At 44.0% G+C, this 14,427-nt stretch overlaps 1 protein-coding gene across 2 annotated transcripts in view; it reads right to left on the bottom strand.

Moving 5' to 3' along the window:
• The window catches only part of KCTD1 (potassium channel tetramerization domain containing 1), a 101,096-nt gene that overhangs the window by 42,618 nt on the left and 44,051 nt on the right, over positions 1-14,427 (bottom strand). The window contains exon 1 of one of the 2 annotated variants that reach the window (XM_075270600.1): positions 10,631-12,500. The exons of the other annotated variant lie outside the window; for it this stretch is intronic. Coding sequence (XP_075126701.1) covers positions 10,631-12,400 — 1,770 coding nt within the window. The 5' untranslated portion in view covers positions 12,401-12,500. Of the gene's footprint in view, positions 1-10,630; positions 12,501-14,427 lie in introns of those variants that run through there. 2 annotated transcript variants of the gene reach the window in all.

Below are 14,427 nucleotides of genomic sequence, written 5' to 3'. Positions count from 1 at the left end.
TTTTTGGTTATAAAACATGACCACTGTTACTGTCACTTATTTTGCATTGAATAGAAAATCTTTTTTAATATGCACCACAAGTTTTCCGATTACAAAAATGATCAGAATAGAGATCAAATTGTGGGAATATCTTTACATATATGGCCAGGTTAACAGACATTTCAGGGAATAGTGATCAGATTGTGGGAAGATCTTTACATGTATGGCTAGTTTACCAGACATTGCAGGGAATAAAGATCAACAACAAGAAACATTGTTAATGTGCTTTTCTCAGAATAGACTCAAAGCACAGTCCGCTGGTTAACTATACAGTATTTTGCAGTATTCTATATACAGCAAGAGTATTATCTTCCATCAAATGCCAGACTGAAGACATTTGCTTTGAGTCCTGATTTAAAATTGTCCGAGGATGAGATCTGTGATCGGGCCCAGAAAGTTGGCACCGTATGGCAGAAGGCTCAGCTTCCAAATTATTTAAGGTGGATCCTGGGAATGGATCAGATTGTGGGAAGATCTTTACATGTATGGCTAGTTTACCAGACATTGCAGGGAATGGATCAGATTGCGGGAAGATCTTTACATGTATGGCTACGTTAACAGACGCTGCAGGGAATAATGATCAGATTGCGGGAAGATTTTACGTGTGTGTCTACCTTAACAGTTCAAGGTGACTTTGCCAGATAATCTTTCTGTGGAGATCCATCTGTTTCACCTCAGATTTCATCTATAAGACAGGCAGCCATCCCCAGCATTGTGACCCCCAGAGCTGGAGCACAGGTTGTGACTTATGGAGTCATTTTACTCTTCATTCAGCAATATGTCAGAGCTAGGTGTAACTGGTCGGAGATCCGCACCTTACAGGATTATATTCTGCTACTGCTTTACATATTTCCTCAAAAAACAACAAATAAGAAACTGAACAAACCTACAACAGTATTTTCCAATTCCTACGACACAAGCGTGGACACGCGGAGGTTACTGTAAGGGTTAAGCACATTACTACAAGTTAGTTCTAGAAAGACACCAATCCCCGTAACAAGATGTTCAGTCCACATTCAGAAAACATTGGCCAATGATTTGCTATAGTTTCTTCAGGCTCAAGAAGCGCCCGAGGGAAGGAATTTGACGTCAGAAGAAAAAGAATAACAACAACCGCAGCCATTGACCTCTCATGTCAAATGAGGTGAACAGTAAACCTCAGTGAACCGTCACGTGTGCTGGGCTGTGCTAATGAAACGCCAGGCATAGAAAGATGACACCCATTACATCTTGCCTGGGATCTCTCCTAAGTTGCAGTGCAGAAACACTCCACAAGTACAGCTCAGCCCTGCACTTATGGGTTAAACGTGTTAATAAATGACGAAAAATCTGACCGACAGAGTATTTACTAAGCAGAACTGAGGACGAGCCCTCTATGTGTAGGATAGCAGTGATGTTGTAGCATTCATTGTAAACTGGGAGGATTACTGGCCGCTCGCCAAGACCATTAACAACCCTATAACCAGTTATTAGCTTATTACACAGAAAAAATCAGGACCGAGCATGTCGTCTATTATGTGCAAAGCCCTGCCACTGCATAGAGCAACACATCAAACCTGTCCTCAGGATTCCCAAGCAGGTCATGGCTGAGGATAAGTGTGCGGAAGTACAGAGGAGTCATCTGGGGACACAGCCTATTAGATTCTCACTAAGTGATTAAACTGGTTTATCCGTATAGGGAACAACCTGTGGCTGTTTAACCATACGTCTTAGATACAGAGCTGTTATGTATGATGACGGGCATGTTTATAGAGGCAATGACGGTATTATATGGATAAAGCTCTATGCAGATTTACATTGAGTATAATATGCTACAAGTGGAAGATTTGTTGCAGAAATTTCTGTGGCTTTCCCGTTCATCAGAATGGTGCTTTCTACACAAACGGCCCAATGAAGAGTTGATTTTTCACAACAAATCTGCAGCATGTGAATATGCCCCTTAATATGACGTATTCAATGACTTTCCTTGTGCTAAGGCTATGTGCATTTAATGTATATAGTTACGGTAATATTAATGTTTACTACATCCATAGTTGTGAGTGATTCATAAACCTTCCTGCACACTCGCATTTTGAGGGAGAGTGCTTCTTTAGTTCAATATAAAGTCTTGGCCATGGTTTGCAATAAGAAACCGTTTTAGGAAGATATAGCGTCCACAGGAGACATATACAATGAAAAAAATTGCAAAAAATTTACAGCACTTAATGCAGCAGCAGGAAAGTGGAAGAGAGTTAAACAAATTTCAACTACACACTGCGCAAAAAATCTGCAGCATCATAAAACCTACAACGGGGATTAGAGGTAGATCTCCACAGTATGTACAGTACATTTGTGCTGCGGTTTTTCTCTTGCATATGGTGAAAGCTATGGCAAACCTGCAGCATTTGGGCTAAGACCCCATGGTGCGGAAATAAAATGGGAAAGAAAACTGCAGCAATGAAAAACACTATGGAAAAACAACACAGCAGAAACACAGCACTTTTTTTACATAGCGCTTTTCATTTGGTTTTTGCTGCATTTTTCTTTGCACGTTTTCTTCCATTATTGAATCCATAGGGAAAATGCAAGTATTTGTACAGGAAACACATGCTTTTCTTCAGTGTCCTTTTTTCCGCAATGTGTGGATGGGTTAGCCATGATACATCACTTACTGCTGAAGGATAACGCTAGGTCTGCTGCTTTGTCCGATCTGTTCCTTTGGTCCACTGCAAGACCAGAAGAACAAAAAATGTCCTGTCAAATGACAGACAACAATGTATCCCTAGGGAACCCATTGACTGTAACGGGGTCCATAAGGTGTCCAGTTTTTTCCCTTGCATCACCAGACGGAATATCAGTCTTGCCGGACTTTTTTCTGGGATTTCTGATGAACACTGTGATGGAGACTCTAAGCACAAAATATAACTATACTGTATATATAGCATTTATATAATCTATATAAACAAGAATACACAATTAGGGGAAAAAATCTGACCTCACAATGGCAAAAACCTTTTATATAAAAACTTTCATATGGGCTGACATCATGAGGCTGGCTGTCACTGCCATACTAGCCATGTGTACACCACTGAAACAAATTTGGCGCAGCTTCTGCCTGGTCTGGTTAACACTCTCTAAATTTAGGACGGTATTACTAGATCTCCCCATCTGCATTTTTACAGCTGACTCCAACATGCTGAGACAAACAAGAAGGTGAACTATACACTTTCCTTTCCAGCCTCTGTATTGTGTATATTCATTAACTTTCTAATGTCCAATATCTGTTACAACCAGGTAAAATGTAATCCACATTAGTTCTAAATTCTCTTACAATAATAAAAAGAAATAGCTCTGTCTGTACTTAATGATTAACCCTGTAAATGCCAAACCCTGGGAGAGGCAACCCTTCCCCAACAGATATAGCAATGTGTTATGGCGGGGTAGTCTGCTCCCTATAGTCTCAAACAGTAACGCTGTATTCACAAAGATGTCAAACTCAGAAAGCAAAATGCTCGGAGGGATTCTGCGGCGCATTTGTTCTAGTGTTCATTGGGGGTTACAGGATAAAGACCCCCACACAATGCCACTTTCTGACATGTATCCTTTAGGCTGTCTAATCTTTATCATTTGTATCATTCACAAATTTCATAGATAAAATATAGATTGTGATAAGTAGCTCTCACAGCCTGTATATAGACCTTGTCTCCAGACCACGTCAATCTCTTAAAGGGCATTGGCTACTACACAGCCCCATGTCAGCGATACTGCATCTGACTGCTGTGGCCATTGACTGGCTGCAATGGCTACCGAGTGTTTGCATCATGTCAACGTTGCAGCCAGAGACCAAGAGGACCAGCGTTGGATTGTGAGTACTGATACTATCCATTATAAGATGATATAACAGATAAAACACTCTAGAGAATGTAATAAAAGGTTCCTAGTCTTTTATATGCATGGTATATATAAGAAAACAGAAAATAACACATGAAAAAGGTCGAAAGAGGTCGAAATAATTTACTATTCATGTATATCACATGTACCTTGATGTATTCCACATAGACTGTCCATACAACAGCCTATACTGACAAGCCTATGTATACAAATAGCTATCGTAAGAACAGTGCTAAGGGCCACATGCTTACTCAGAAGAAGAACCACCCATGTAGCGTGATATAATCCATAATTACAGGGGTGTAACTTGAGGGGGTACAGATGGTACAGTCGCACCTAGGCCCATAAGGAGTCTCCTCCCAGTATGAGGGGGCCAGTGCTATAAAACAATATATTATCATAGGGGGCCTGGTACATATTATGCACTAGGGCCCAGAAGCTTCATGTTATGTCCCTGCAGATTTATCTACATCTGTGAACCACCTATAAAAGCATGCATGCATTACGTTAATAGGTAACCAAGCAAAATACATTCTATTGCTTAAACAGGCCAGGGCAAACCTTTCCCAACCCTAGAAGCAAGCTATGGGAGAACGCCTAAAGCTGGCAACTTATACTGCTGCTTAGTTTTTACTATTACAGTATGACCCCAGAATCCAAAAGGAACAGGTTTCAAGCCTACCTGTGGATACGAGAAACTATAGATAGCATCAATTGCTATTATACACAGTGTGCAGAGCAATCAGCAAACATTTGAATGGGTTTGAAAGATGTCCGGCCATGAGCGCTTTATGCTCTCCGCCGCGAAACCGTTTTTTTTTTTTAAATCGGACACAGAGTCGGACATGCAGTACTCTGTGTCCGGTTTTAAAAAAAACAGTTTCGCAGCAGAGAGCATAAAACGCTCACCGGCGCTCACGGCCGGACCCGGTCTGACAGCTTTCTGTCTTGTGCATGCACAAGACAGAAAGCTTAGAATGGACTCCGGGCACTAGTGTGAACCTAGCGTAACTGTGGTAAAGGGTAACTGGGGATACTGGGGATTTAGTGACTATAAGGATATAGGTCACACACCTTTCTTAGTAGGACTTGCAGAAATACATGTGCTTTCCACCAAAACAACAAATCTGCCACTTCTGATTAGGTCATATTCACAATGCCTTAGTAACCTATATCAGACATATGCTTTTTCTTACAATGCTACAAACATTAATAAGCTATCAAATGTGTCAAAAAATGACATAAAAGCAAACTGTACAGAGCTGGAAACAGCTGAAAGCCAAGTTTCTCTTTTACATTCCTTACCATTGTGGACCTTGGATTTTAGGGCACCATGTTTGATAAGTAACATATAAGGCCCGGTTCACATCTGCGTTTGGGATTCCGTTCAGGGAGTCCACTATAGGCAAAGAAAAGCGGGTACCTGAGAAAACATGTGGACCCCATAGACTATAATGTGGTCCATGTGGTTTCCACACAAAATAAGTGGAGAGAAAAGTACAGCTTGCAGCACTTTTCTCTCCGCATGATTTGTGTGGAAACCGAGAGAAAACCACACGGACTCCATTATAGTCTATGGGGTCAGCGTGTTTTCTCAGGTCACCGCTTTTCTATGTGTATAGGTTTCCGTTTGGGGGTCCCCAAGCAGACTTCCCAAACAGAATCCCAAAGGCAAATGTGAAACAGGGGTAAGCTGTAGTGCTCTTCAGACAGGTGGAGGTTCTACTAGAAAAACTGAATCTACAGCAGACACAGATGTGAACAGTGCCTTAGTGCTACAGACCACTCTACTTTGGCAATCAAAAAAACAACAGAACTCTAGGCAGCATTTTATACAAGGCTCCTTGCTGGTCCCGGTAAGAAGTAATACCCTCTATCCTCATAGTTCAATGTACTATGAACCACAGTAGGTTATTTCAGTCCACAGCCCTTCCAATTTCAGTCACTAGTGAAACTTCAGGCAGCAGTCACCTACTCATAAAGAGACTAAGAAGCCTTAAGGAATCCCTGCAAGTCACCCCTAAATGTGAACACTGCTGAGTGCTAGGACAAGAATGACTTGGATCCATGCATTTGGTGTGGAAATTTCATTGGGTACCATTATAAAAAAAAAAAAAACTAATGGAAAAGTGAATTTATGGCTCAGAGTGAACTACTGTACTGAGCAAAATCTGTCATAAATCTGGGTTTCAGGATTTAAGTTAACAACGCACTTTAATAGTGCCAACAGAGAATTAAAAAAAAAAAGTTTGCTATGTGTCACAAAATAAACCATTATAAATCACATATATAATAGCATCGAAGTGACATCATTTATGTAACATATCAGAGAGGTTAGGGGTAAATGGGCAGAAGCAAATTACCCCAATGTAACAAGTAAAAGGTGTGACCAATGGACAGTTTGGTTGGTACCATTTCTCTAGTAATGGGCATCAATAGAAGGTAGTTACCTCAATTGATACCATATAAGCCCCCTATATGGGCAGCTCCAAGTGCTGCATTGTAGTTGATACCATGTGAGCACCACATATGGGCCGCTCTACAATACAGATCTCAGTGTAGTAGATACTTAGGTGGACACATCTATGGGCAGCTCTTAGAGAAAGTCACCTTCATGCAGCTAATACGAAAAATACTATGTGTGAACAGTTCTAGTTAAAGAGATCCCTTCACCACCTCCACCATCTGCATCATTCGATAGGCGCTACTCCACCGATTCTGTCACAACTGAATTTTTTTCTCCAACCCCCCCACCGTTGCTGGGCATTCATTTTTGTTAGTTTCAGGATCATTATGCTTTCTACTGTCATGTGGGCAGTCCCCGGTTGTGTGCTCAAGCTCAGGACCACCCACCTGACAGTTAATAACATAACTGTGCTGAAAATATCCAACTGCACCAGATTCAGTGGAGTGGCGCCTATTGATGGATGCAAAGATTTGGAGTCAGAGGAGGCAGTGAAAGGTCCTGTATAAAGTGTCAGTAAACTTTCCAACAACTTTTGTGATCTTAAGTGTTACCATTTTACCTTCTTTCCATCAAACCCTGTGCTGAAATCCACTTTCTGTCCCTAATTTATTACTTTCTGCCAGCAGAAATCCTTTAACTGGAAAACCAGTGGATAGGCTACTGTATAATACAGAGAAGCTGAGGCTGGTGGGGTTTCTTATAAAACCTAGAACAGTGGTTCTGGTGTCATAGGAATGAACTCCAATATTCTGACTGTGATATCTCCAGAAATAATAAAGGTAGAGCTGCAATGATGGTGTCATATTAAGATGAGAATCTCTGCTGTAGATTTTATTACAGAAGAAATTATTTCCGTCAGGGCTCGTTCACATCTGCGCCCGGTCTCTGTTTTGTGCAGGAAACGGAAACCTGCAGAACGGAGGCAGGATACGGAAACCTGCAGGACTCTTTCTCACCCATTCATTTGAATGGGTGAGAAAGCTGTCCGGCCGTGAGCGGCGGTGAGCGTTTTATGCTCTACGCCGTGAAACCGGGTTTTTTAATCCGGACACAGAGTCGGACATGCAGTACTCTGTGTCCGGATTAAAAAAAAAGGTTTAGCGGCGGTGAGCGTTTTATGCTCTCAACTGCTCACGGCCGGACTCGGTCTGTGGTTTCTGTCTTCTTGCATGCAGAAGACGGAAACCACAGAACGGAGACTCGAATGCAGGTGTGAACCTAGCGTCAGTGTGACTGCTACAATGTCGGCATAAATCTGCTGCAGTCTGCTTATAAAAACATTATGTCTGCAGGATTTTTTCATCTGGCGGTTTTGGTGAACACTCTGATGGACTCTCTCAGAGACTCTGACACAGATGTAAATGGCATTGTGTGGGCAATATATACAGAGATGTTTCTCCTCAATGTAGTCCATATTAAAGAGCACAGTGGAAGGACACTATAGCCATAGTTTCCTGAGGCTTGCTGGTACTACTTGGTCACAGTACGTGGGCAGGTATAAGTACGTCAGAGTAGATGGTATTGTGTGGGCACTCTGTGTGCGATAAGAAATCCCACGGTATAACTTATACTATGTGGACACCCTGTGTGGATAAAGTTTTCTCCATGTAGGTGGTGCTATGTAGGCAAAGCATTAAGCTCAATAATTGCATTACATATTATGAGAACACTGCACCGCTATAGACCCCGGAATATCTGGTCTTCTGGCAGAACAATGTGTGGGCACCTAAAGTTCTATCAGTGCAGATGGTATAATACAGACATGGCGAGGCAGATAAACTAATACATAAACCCCAGAATTCTTGCCTACATACCTTACACTTGCTTTTTTATATGTTTCAGACACTTTCTAAGTTTCTGTACCTCATCTGAGTTGGACGGGCTTGTTGAAAACAGCTTTGTATGAAAAACTGTAAGCTAAAAAAACTCAACAAAACTTTGTCGGAAACTAAGCCAACTAATAAGTGGTATAACATAACTATGGACTAGACAGTGTAAAAGTACACCAGATTATAACAGGATTAGACACTGTGGAAGATCTGGTGCACTTTAAGACAGTCTAACTAAAAGTATTTCTCTGCCCAAGTGTGTAGAACGCTATCCTTCCCGGTGTAGCCGCGTCTATGGGAGCGCAGTGTGCGGACAGCTATACTTTCTGGAGGCCGGTATTCTGTGGGCACCTATAGTTTCCAAAGTGCAGAAGGTTTTATGCAAACATAGAGCATGGGAATCTACATATCTTATACTCTTATACTATAGGGTCACAGTATGCGAACAACTATACTACTCTTAGTCCAGCTGATAACGGGTGGGCACTGTGTGCTTACAGCTAAGCTTCCCTTAACGTTGCCAATACTATAGACACCCACTGTGTGGGCATCTATGGGTGGTATGTGGCAGTATACTCATGTCAGTCTAGCTGGTGCTCGGGGGGCACAAGTTGGGAGTACTTATAGTTTTCTTAGTGAGGATGGTATTATGTGAGTGTAAAGCGTAGAAAGCTAAACTTCCCTCAGTTTTGCTTTTACTTTAGAGATACACAATGTGGATAGTTATACCTCTCTCTTGGAAGCCAACAATTTATGGGTACAGTGTGTGGACAGCTACACTACCCTCAAAGTTACTAGTCCTATGCGTGCAGCGTCTGCACAGCTATACTTCTCTCAGTGTAGCTAATACAGGGGTCCTGCATGTGGATGGCTACACTACCCTCAAAGTTACTAGTCCTATGCGTGCAGCATGTGTACAGCTATACTTCTCTCAGTGTACAGTAGCTAATACAGGGGTCCTGCATGTGGATGGCTACACTACCCTCAAAGTTACTAGTCCTATGCGTGCAGCATGTGTACAGCTATACTTCTCTCAGTGTACAGTAGCTAATACAGGGGTCCTGCATGTGGATGGCTACACTACCCTCAAAGTTACTAGTCCTATGCGTGCAGCATGTGTACAGCTATACTTCTCTCAGTGTACAGTAGCTAATACAGGGGTCCTGCATGTGGATGGCTACACTACCCTCAAAGTTACTAGTCCTATGCGTGCAGCATGTGTACAACTATACTTCTCTCAGTGTACAGTAGCTAATACAGGCGTACTGCATATGGATGGCTACACTACCCTCAAAATTACTAGTCTATGAGTGGTGTGTACGCGGACATCTAAACTTCTCTCAGTGTAGCTAATACAGGGGTACTGCATGTGGATGGCTACACTACCCTCAAAGTTACTAGTCTATGAGTGGTGTGTGCGCGGACATCTATACTTCTCTCACTGTAGCTTACAATATGTGGGTCCTGTATGTGGACAGCTACACTACCCTAAAGTCACTAGTCCTATAGGTAGAGTGTGTGCACATCTATAATTCATTCAGTGTAGCTCAAACTATGCAGACTCAATGTATAGACATCTACATACACCTCAGTTTTGTTAGTACCAGGTGGGCACAGTGTGGACAGTTACTTGGTGTAGCAAATACTATAGGAGTCCAGTTGGTTTGGCAACTACACTCCCCTTTAGTGAAGCAGGCACTATACGGACAATGTGTCACCACTTATACCGTTTCCCTGAAAATAAGACAGTGTCTTATATTAAATTCTCTTCCGAAATATATGACCTGTGTTATTTTCGGGGGTTGTCTTATGCAGCAGGGGACAATCGGCAGCCATGCTGGCGCTTCCTTAGCGGAGCTCCGGCATGACTGCTGGTTGTAGGTGGTCCAGGAGGTGAAGGGGATGTGTGTCTTATTTTCGGGGAAACGGTAGTTCCCACAGCATGGCTGGTACTCTGAGTCTACAGTCTTTGAACAGCTATACTTCATCAAAGTACCTAATACTACATGGGCACAGTGTTGAGCTGAACTCCACTCAGTATTGCCTCTACTATACCCAGTGGACAGCTATATTACTCTTGGTGTAGCTGGTATCATGAGGGCCTGATATATGGGCAGCTATATGGCCTCCAGTGTTGCTAGTACTATTCAGGCACAGTATGTGCACAGCCAACTATACTCCTCACAGCGTAGCTGGAATTAATGGGGCACACTGCAAGGACAGCTCCCGTCAGTATAGTGGGTGTTATGGAGGTACAATGTGCGTCCCCACAGGACCAGCTACATCCCTCATTGTATATGAGGCACAATGTGTTACCAACTATACTCTCTAAGCAGCGTGCGGCTGCTATACTTCCCTCAATGTAGTTGGTACCACGTCTACCCAGCAAAAAGTCACTATAAAAACATCTGATGAATTTCATTACCTGTACAGGGGAGAGCACGGCTGGGGAGGTGACCGCTGGGGAGGCTGCCAGCACCATATGACCATTGGTCTCCGGACAGGGGGGCTGAGGGTCATTCTTGACAGACACCAGAAGGACACAGTCCGAGGGCTCTGTAGGCCGCACACATAGTCTTTTTGGTGAGGGTGGGCTGCATGTTTCTCCGGGAGGGTTTGCCTCAAATAGCGGTCTCTTGGTGGGCACCTCAGACTTCAGGTCAGGTTTGGGCAGGATGTAAGAATTTCCGGCAGCTTGTGCTGACCTGTGTCTCGTACCATTCACATTGTCCATAAAGTAGGGGGGACCAAGCTTGGTGCCAATGCCAGCTATACTATTGAGTGTAGCTACAGACACCGCACCAATGCAGTGGTTGGTGTAGGTTTTGGAAAGCTTGGCGGCCTTGGAGAGCATCTGCATGCGAGTGCCCAGTAGGTTCTTGCCAATGGCTTTATTCTCATACCAGGTAACATCAGCCTCGCTGCAGTGGTCTCGGGGCCGCTGGAAGAACGCTTTGCACAGAGGGTTGCGCTTGGCCAAGTACTTGACAAAGCTGGCATATGGGCAGAACTCAGTGCCAGTTTCGTACATACGGGGAAGGTTCTCCTCATCACCGTCCGTTGTGGTGGCTCCACCAGGCGCTCCGCGCTTCTTGCCCCATGATGAGGAGCGAGATTTATGATAGGGCCCCAGCGCCTTGAAGTACACAAAGCGCCGGCCATCCTCGTCCATGGCTAGGCCAAAGGAGTCTTCTTCCAACTCCCTCTGGTTCTCCCTGCCCCTGGTGCAGAAGTACATGCAGGTCTCGAACCAAACCTTGTTGAGGAGCCCAAATGGAGTGGAGGCGCTGAAGACGCAGGAGGTGTAGAGCTTGCGCAGGTCAGCCCGGGTAATCGCCTGCTTCTGCACCACCGGGCCGGCCCCCTGCTCCTCCAGCTTGCGGATGACCGCGGCCAGGGTCAGGTTGGCGCTCCGCAGCTCGGGGTCCTTGGTGAGGTCCAGGGTGCGGCAGTAGGGCGGCTCGTTCAGGTAGCGGTTTAGGGACGAGCGGATGCTGATGAGGGAAGACTTGCTGTACAGCTGGCCGCTCTTGGAGCGAGCCTCGGCGTAGAAGGAGCGCAGCACCCGGCACAGCGCCTCCTTGTCCATGCTCTCAAAGTCCGGGCTCTGCGCCTTCTCGCTCAGGTACTCCCGGAAGATGCGCACCGCGTAGCGGGTGGCCAGGCGGGTGTTCTCGCTGAGCCGGGCTCGCTCGGGGCGCTCGGAGGAGGGAGAGCCCGCACAGCCGGCTCCGTCCATGCCGCCCCCAGCACCCCCGAGCTGCAGCAGCAGGGGCTCCACATCCTCCACCACCATGCCGGGGCGCAGGCCGGGCGGCAGCATGGGGCGCTGGGCAGAGGAATGCGGGAGCATGCCAGGCGGGCAGCCGTACGGGCTCTCCAGATGCGCCCCGTCCTCCCACTCCAGCTGGATCTCATCGTCCTCATCCTCCTCGTCCTCCAGCTCCTCATCCTCCAGCAGCAGCAGCTCGTCATCCTCCTCCTCATCTTCCCCGGTGATCTGCACCTCCTGGATCTCATCACCATCATCATCTTCATCCTCATCATCATCCTCCTCTTCTTCTTCTTCTTCCTCCTCTTCTTCTCCCGCGCTGCCCGGCTGTAAGCGGTGCTGGGCTGCCCGGGGCTGGGCATGCAGGGGATCGCTGTCCGCGGTGCCCGGGTTGCAGTCTCCGCTGCCAGGCATCCTCGCCATATTGCCTCTTTATTCCCCTCTGCCTGCTGTGTATACGAGCCTGTGCCGCCTCTCTCTGCCAGTCCCCGGGCCCGGGCGCATGCGCTATATTGGACCGCGGCTGCCTGGGTGTAATGACCTTCACAGACCGGGGGGAGGGGACGGGGAGGACGGGGGGCGGGCGGCTCTGGAGACAGCCTGTGCCCGGGGGAGGAGGAGGAGGGTGCGCTCGGCACCGCGGCTCTCTTGTTATTATTATGACTGCACACGTGTAGGGAGGGATGAGGCTGACACACCGTCATGTGCCGAGCTGCCCCGGCCATGGAGCTGCCACCTGTGCCCAAAGTGTCAGGGACACAGAGAGAGGGTCTCACAGGGGTCACAAGACTCTATCATGTATCCTGTGCTGCTATTGGTATAACCTGCCATCACTGTGCCCACCAGCTGTTATGTGGCAACATGGATGACCCAGGGGCAGCAAATACTAAATAAAAATATATTGCACAGAACAAACGTATACTATGTGGTATGCTATATTCTGTTATACTATATATCTCTGTATATAGAATAGTGTAGTATACCTCTATTACTGTATATCTCTGTATATAGAATAGTACAATATACTTCTATTATTGTATATCTCTGTATATAGAATAGTACAATATACTTCTCTTACTGTATATCTCCGTATATAGAATAGTGTAGTATACTTCTCTTACTGTATATCTTCGTATATAGAATAATGTAGTATACTTCTCTTAATGTATATCTCCGTATATAGAATAGTGTAGTATACCTCTATTACTGTATATTTCTGTATATAGAATAGTACAATATACAGTACTTCTATTACTGTATATCTCTGTATATAGAATAGTACAATATACTTCTTACTGTATATCTCTGTATATAGAATAATGTAGTATACTTCTCTTAATGTATATCTCCGTATATAGAATAGTGTACTTTGCTATGTGATATACTTCTATTACTGTATATCTCTGTATATAGAATAGTACAATATACTTCTCTTACTGTATATCTCCATATATAGAATAGTGTAGTATACTTCTATTACTGTATATCTCTGTATATAGAATAGTACAATATACTTCTCTTACTGTATATCTCCATATATAGCATAGTGTAGATGTAGATGTAAATTACTGTATATCTCTGTATATAGAATAGTACAATATACTTCTATTACTGTATATCTCCGTATATAGAATAGTGTAGTATACCTCTATTACTGTATATCTCTGTATATAGAATAGTACAATATACTTCTATTACTGTATATCTCTGTATATAGAATAGTACAATATACTTCTTACTGTATATCTCCGTATATAGAATAATGTAGTATACTTCTCTTAATGTATATCTCCGTATATAGAATAGTGTACTTTGCTATGTGATATACTTCTATTACTGTATATCTCTGTATATAGAATAGTGCAATATACTTCTCTTACTGTATATCTCCATATATAGAATAGTGTAGTATACTTCTATTACTGTATATCTCTGTATATAGAATAGTACAATATACTTCTCTTACTGTATATCTCCGTATATAGAATAGTGTAGTATACCTCTATTACTGTATATCTCTGTATATAGAATAGTACAATATACTTCTATTATTGTATATCTCTGTGTATAGAATAGTACAATATACTTCTCTTACTGTATATCTCCGTATATAGAATAGTGTAGTATACTTCTCTTACTGTATATCTCCGTATATAGAATAATGTAGTATACTTCTCTTAATGTATATCTCCGTATATAGAATAGTGTAGTATACCTCTATTACTGTATATCTCTGTATATAGAATAGTACACACCGTCATGTGCCGAGCTGCCCCGGCCATGGAGCTGCCACCTGTGCCCAAAGTGTCAGGGACACAGAGAGAGGGTCTCACAGGGGTCACAAGACTCTATCATGTATCCTGTGCTGCTATTGGTATAACCTGCCATCACTGTGCCCACCAGCTGTTATGTGGCAACATGGATGACCCAGGGGCAGCAAATACTAAATA

The sequence above is a fragment of the Leptodactylus fuscus genome, chromosome 4 (genome assembly GCF_031893055.1).
Source record: "Leptodactylus fuscus isolate aLepFus1 chromosome 4, aLepFus1.hap2, whole genome shotgun sequence".
Taxonomy (NCBI): Eukaryota; Metazoa; Chordata; class Amphibia; order Anura; family Leptodactylidae; genus Leptodactylus; species Leptodactylus fuscus.
Note: the sequence above shows the minus strand (reverse complement) of the source record. Positions and strands in the feature narration are given on the sequence as shown.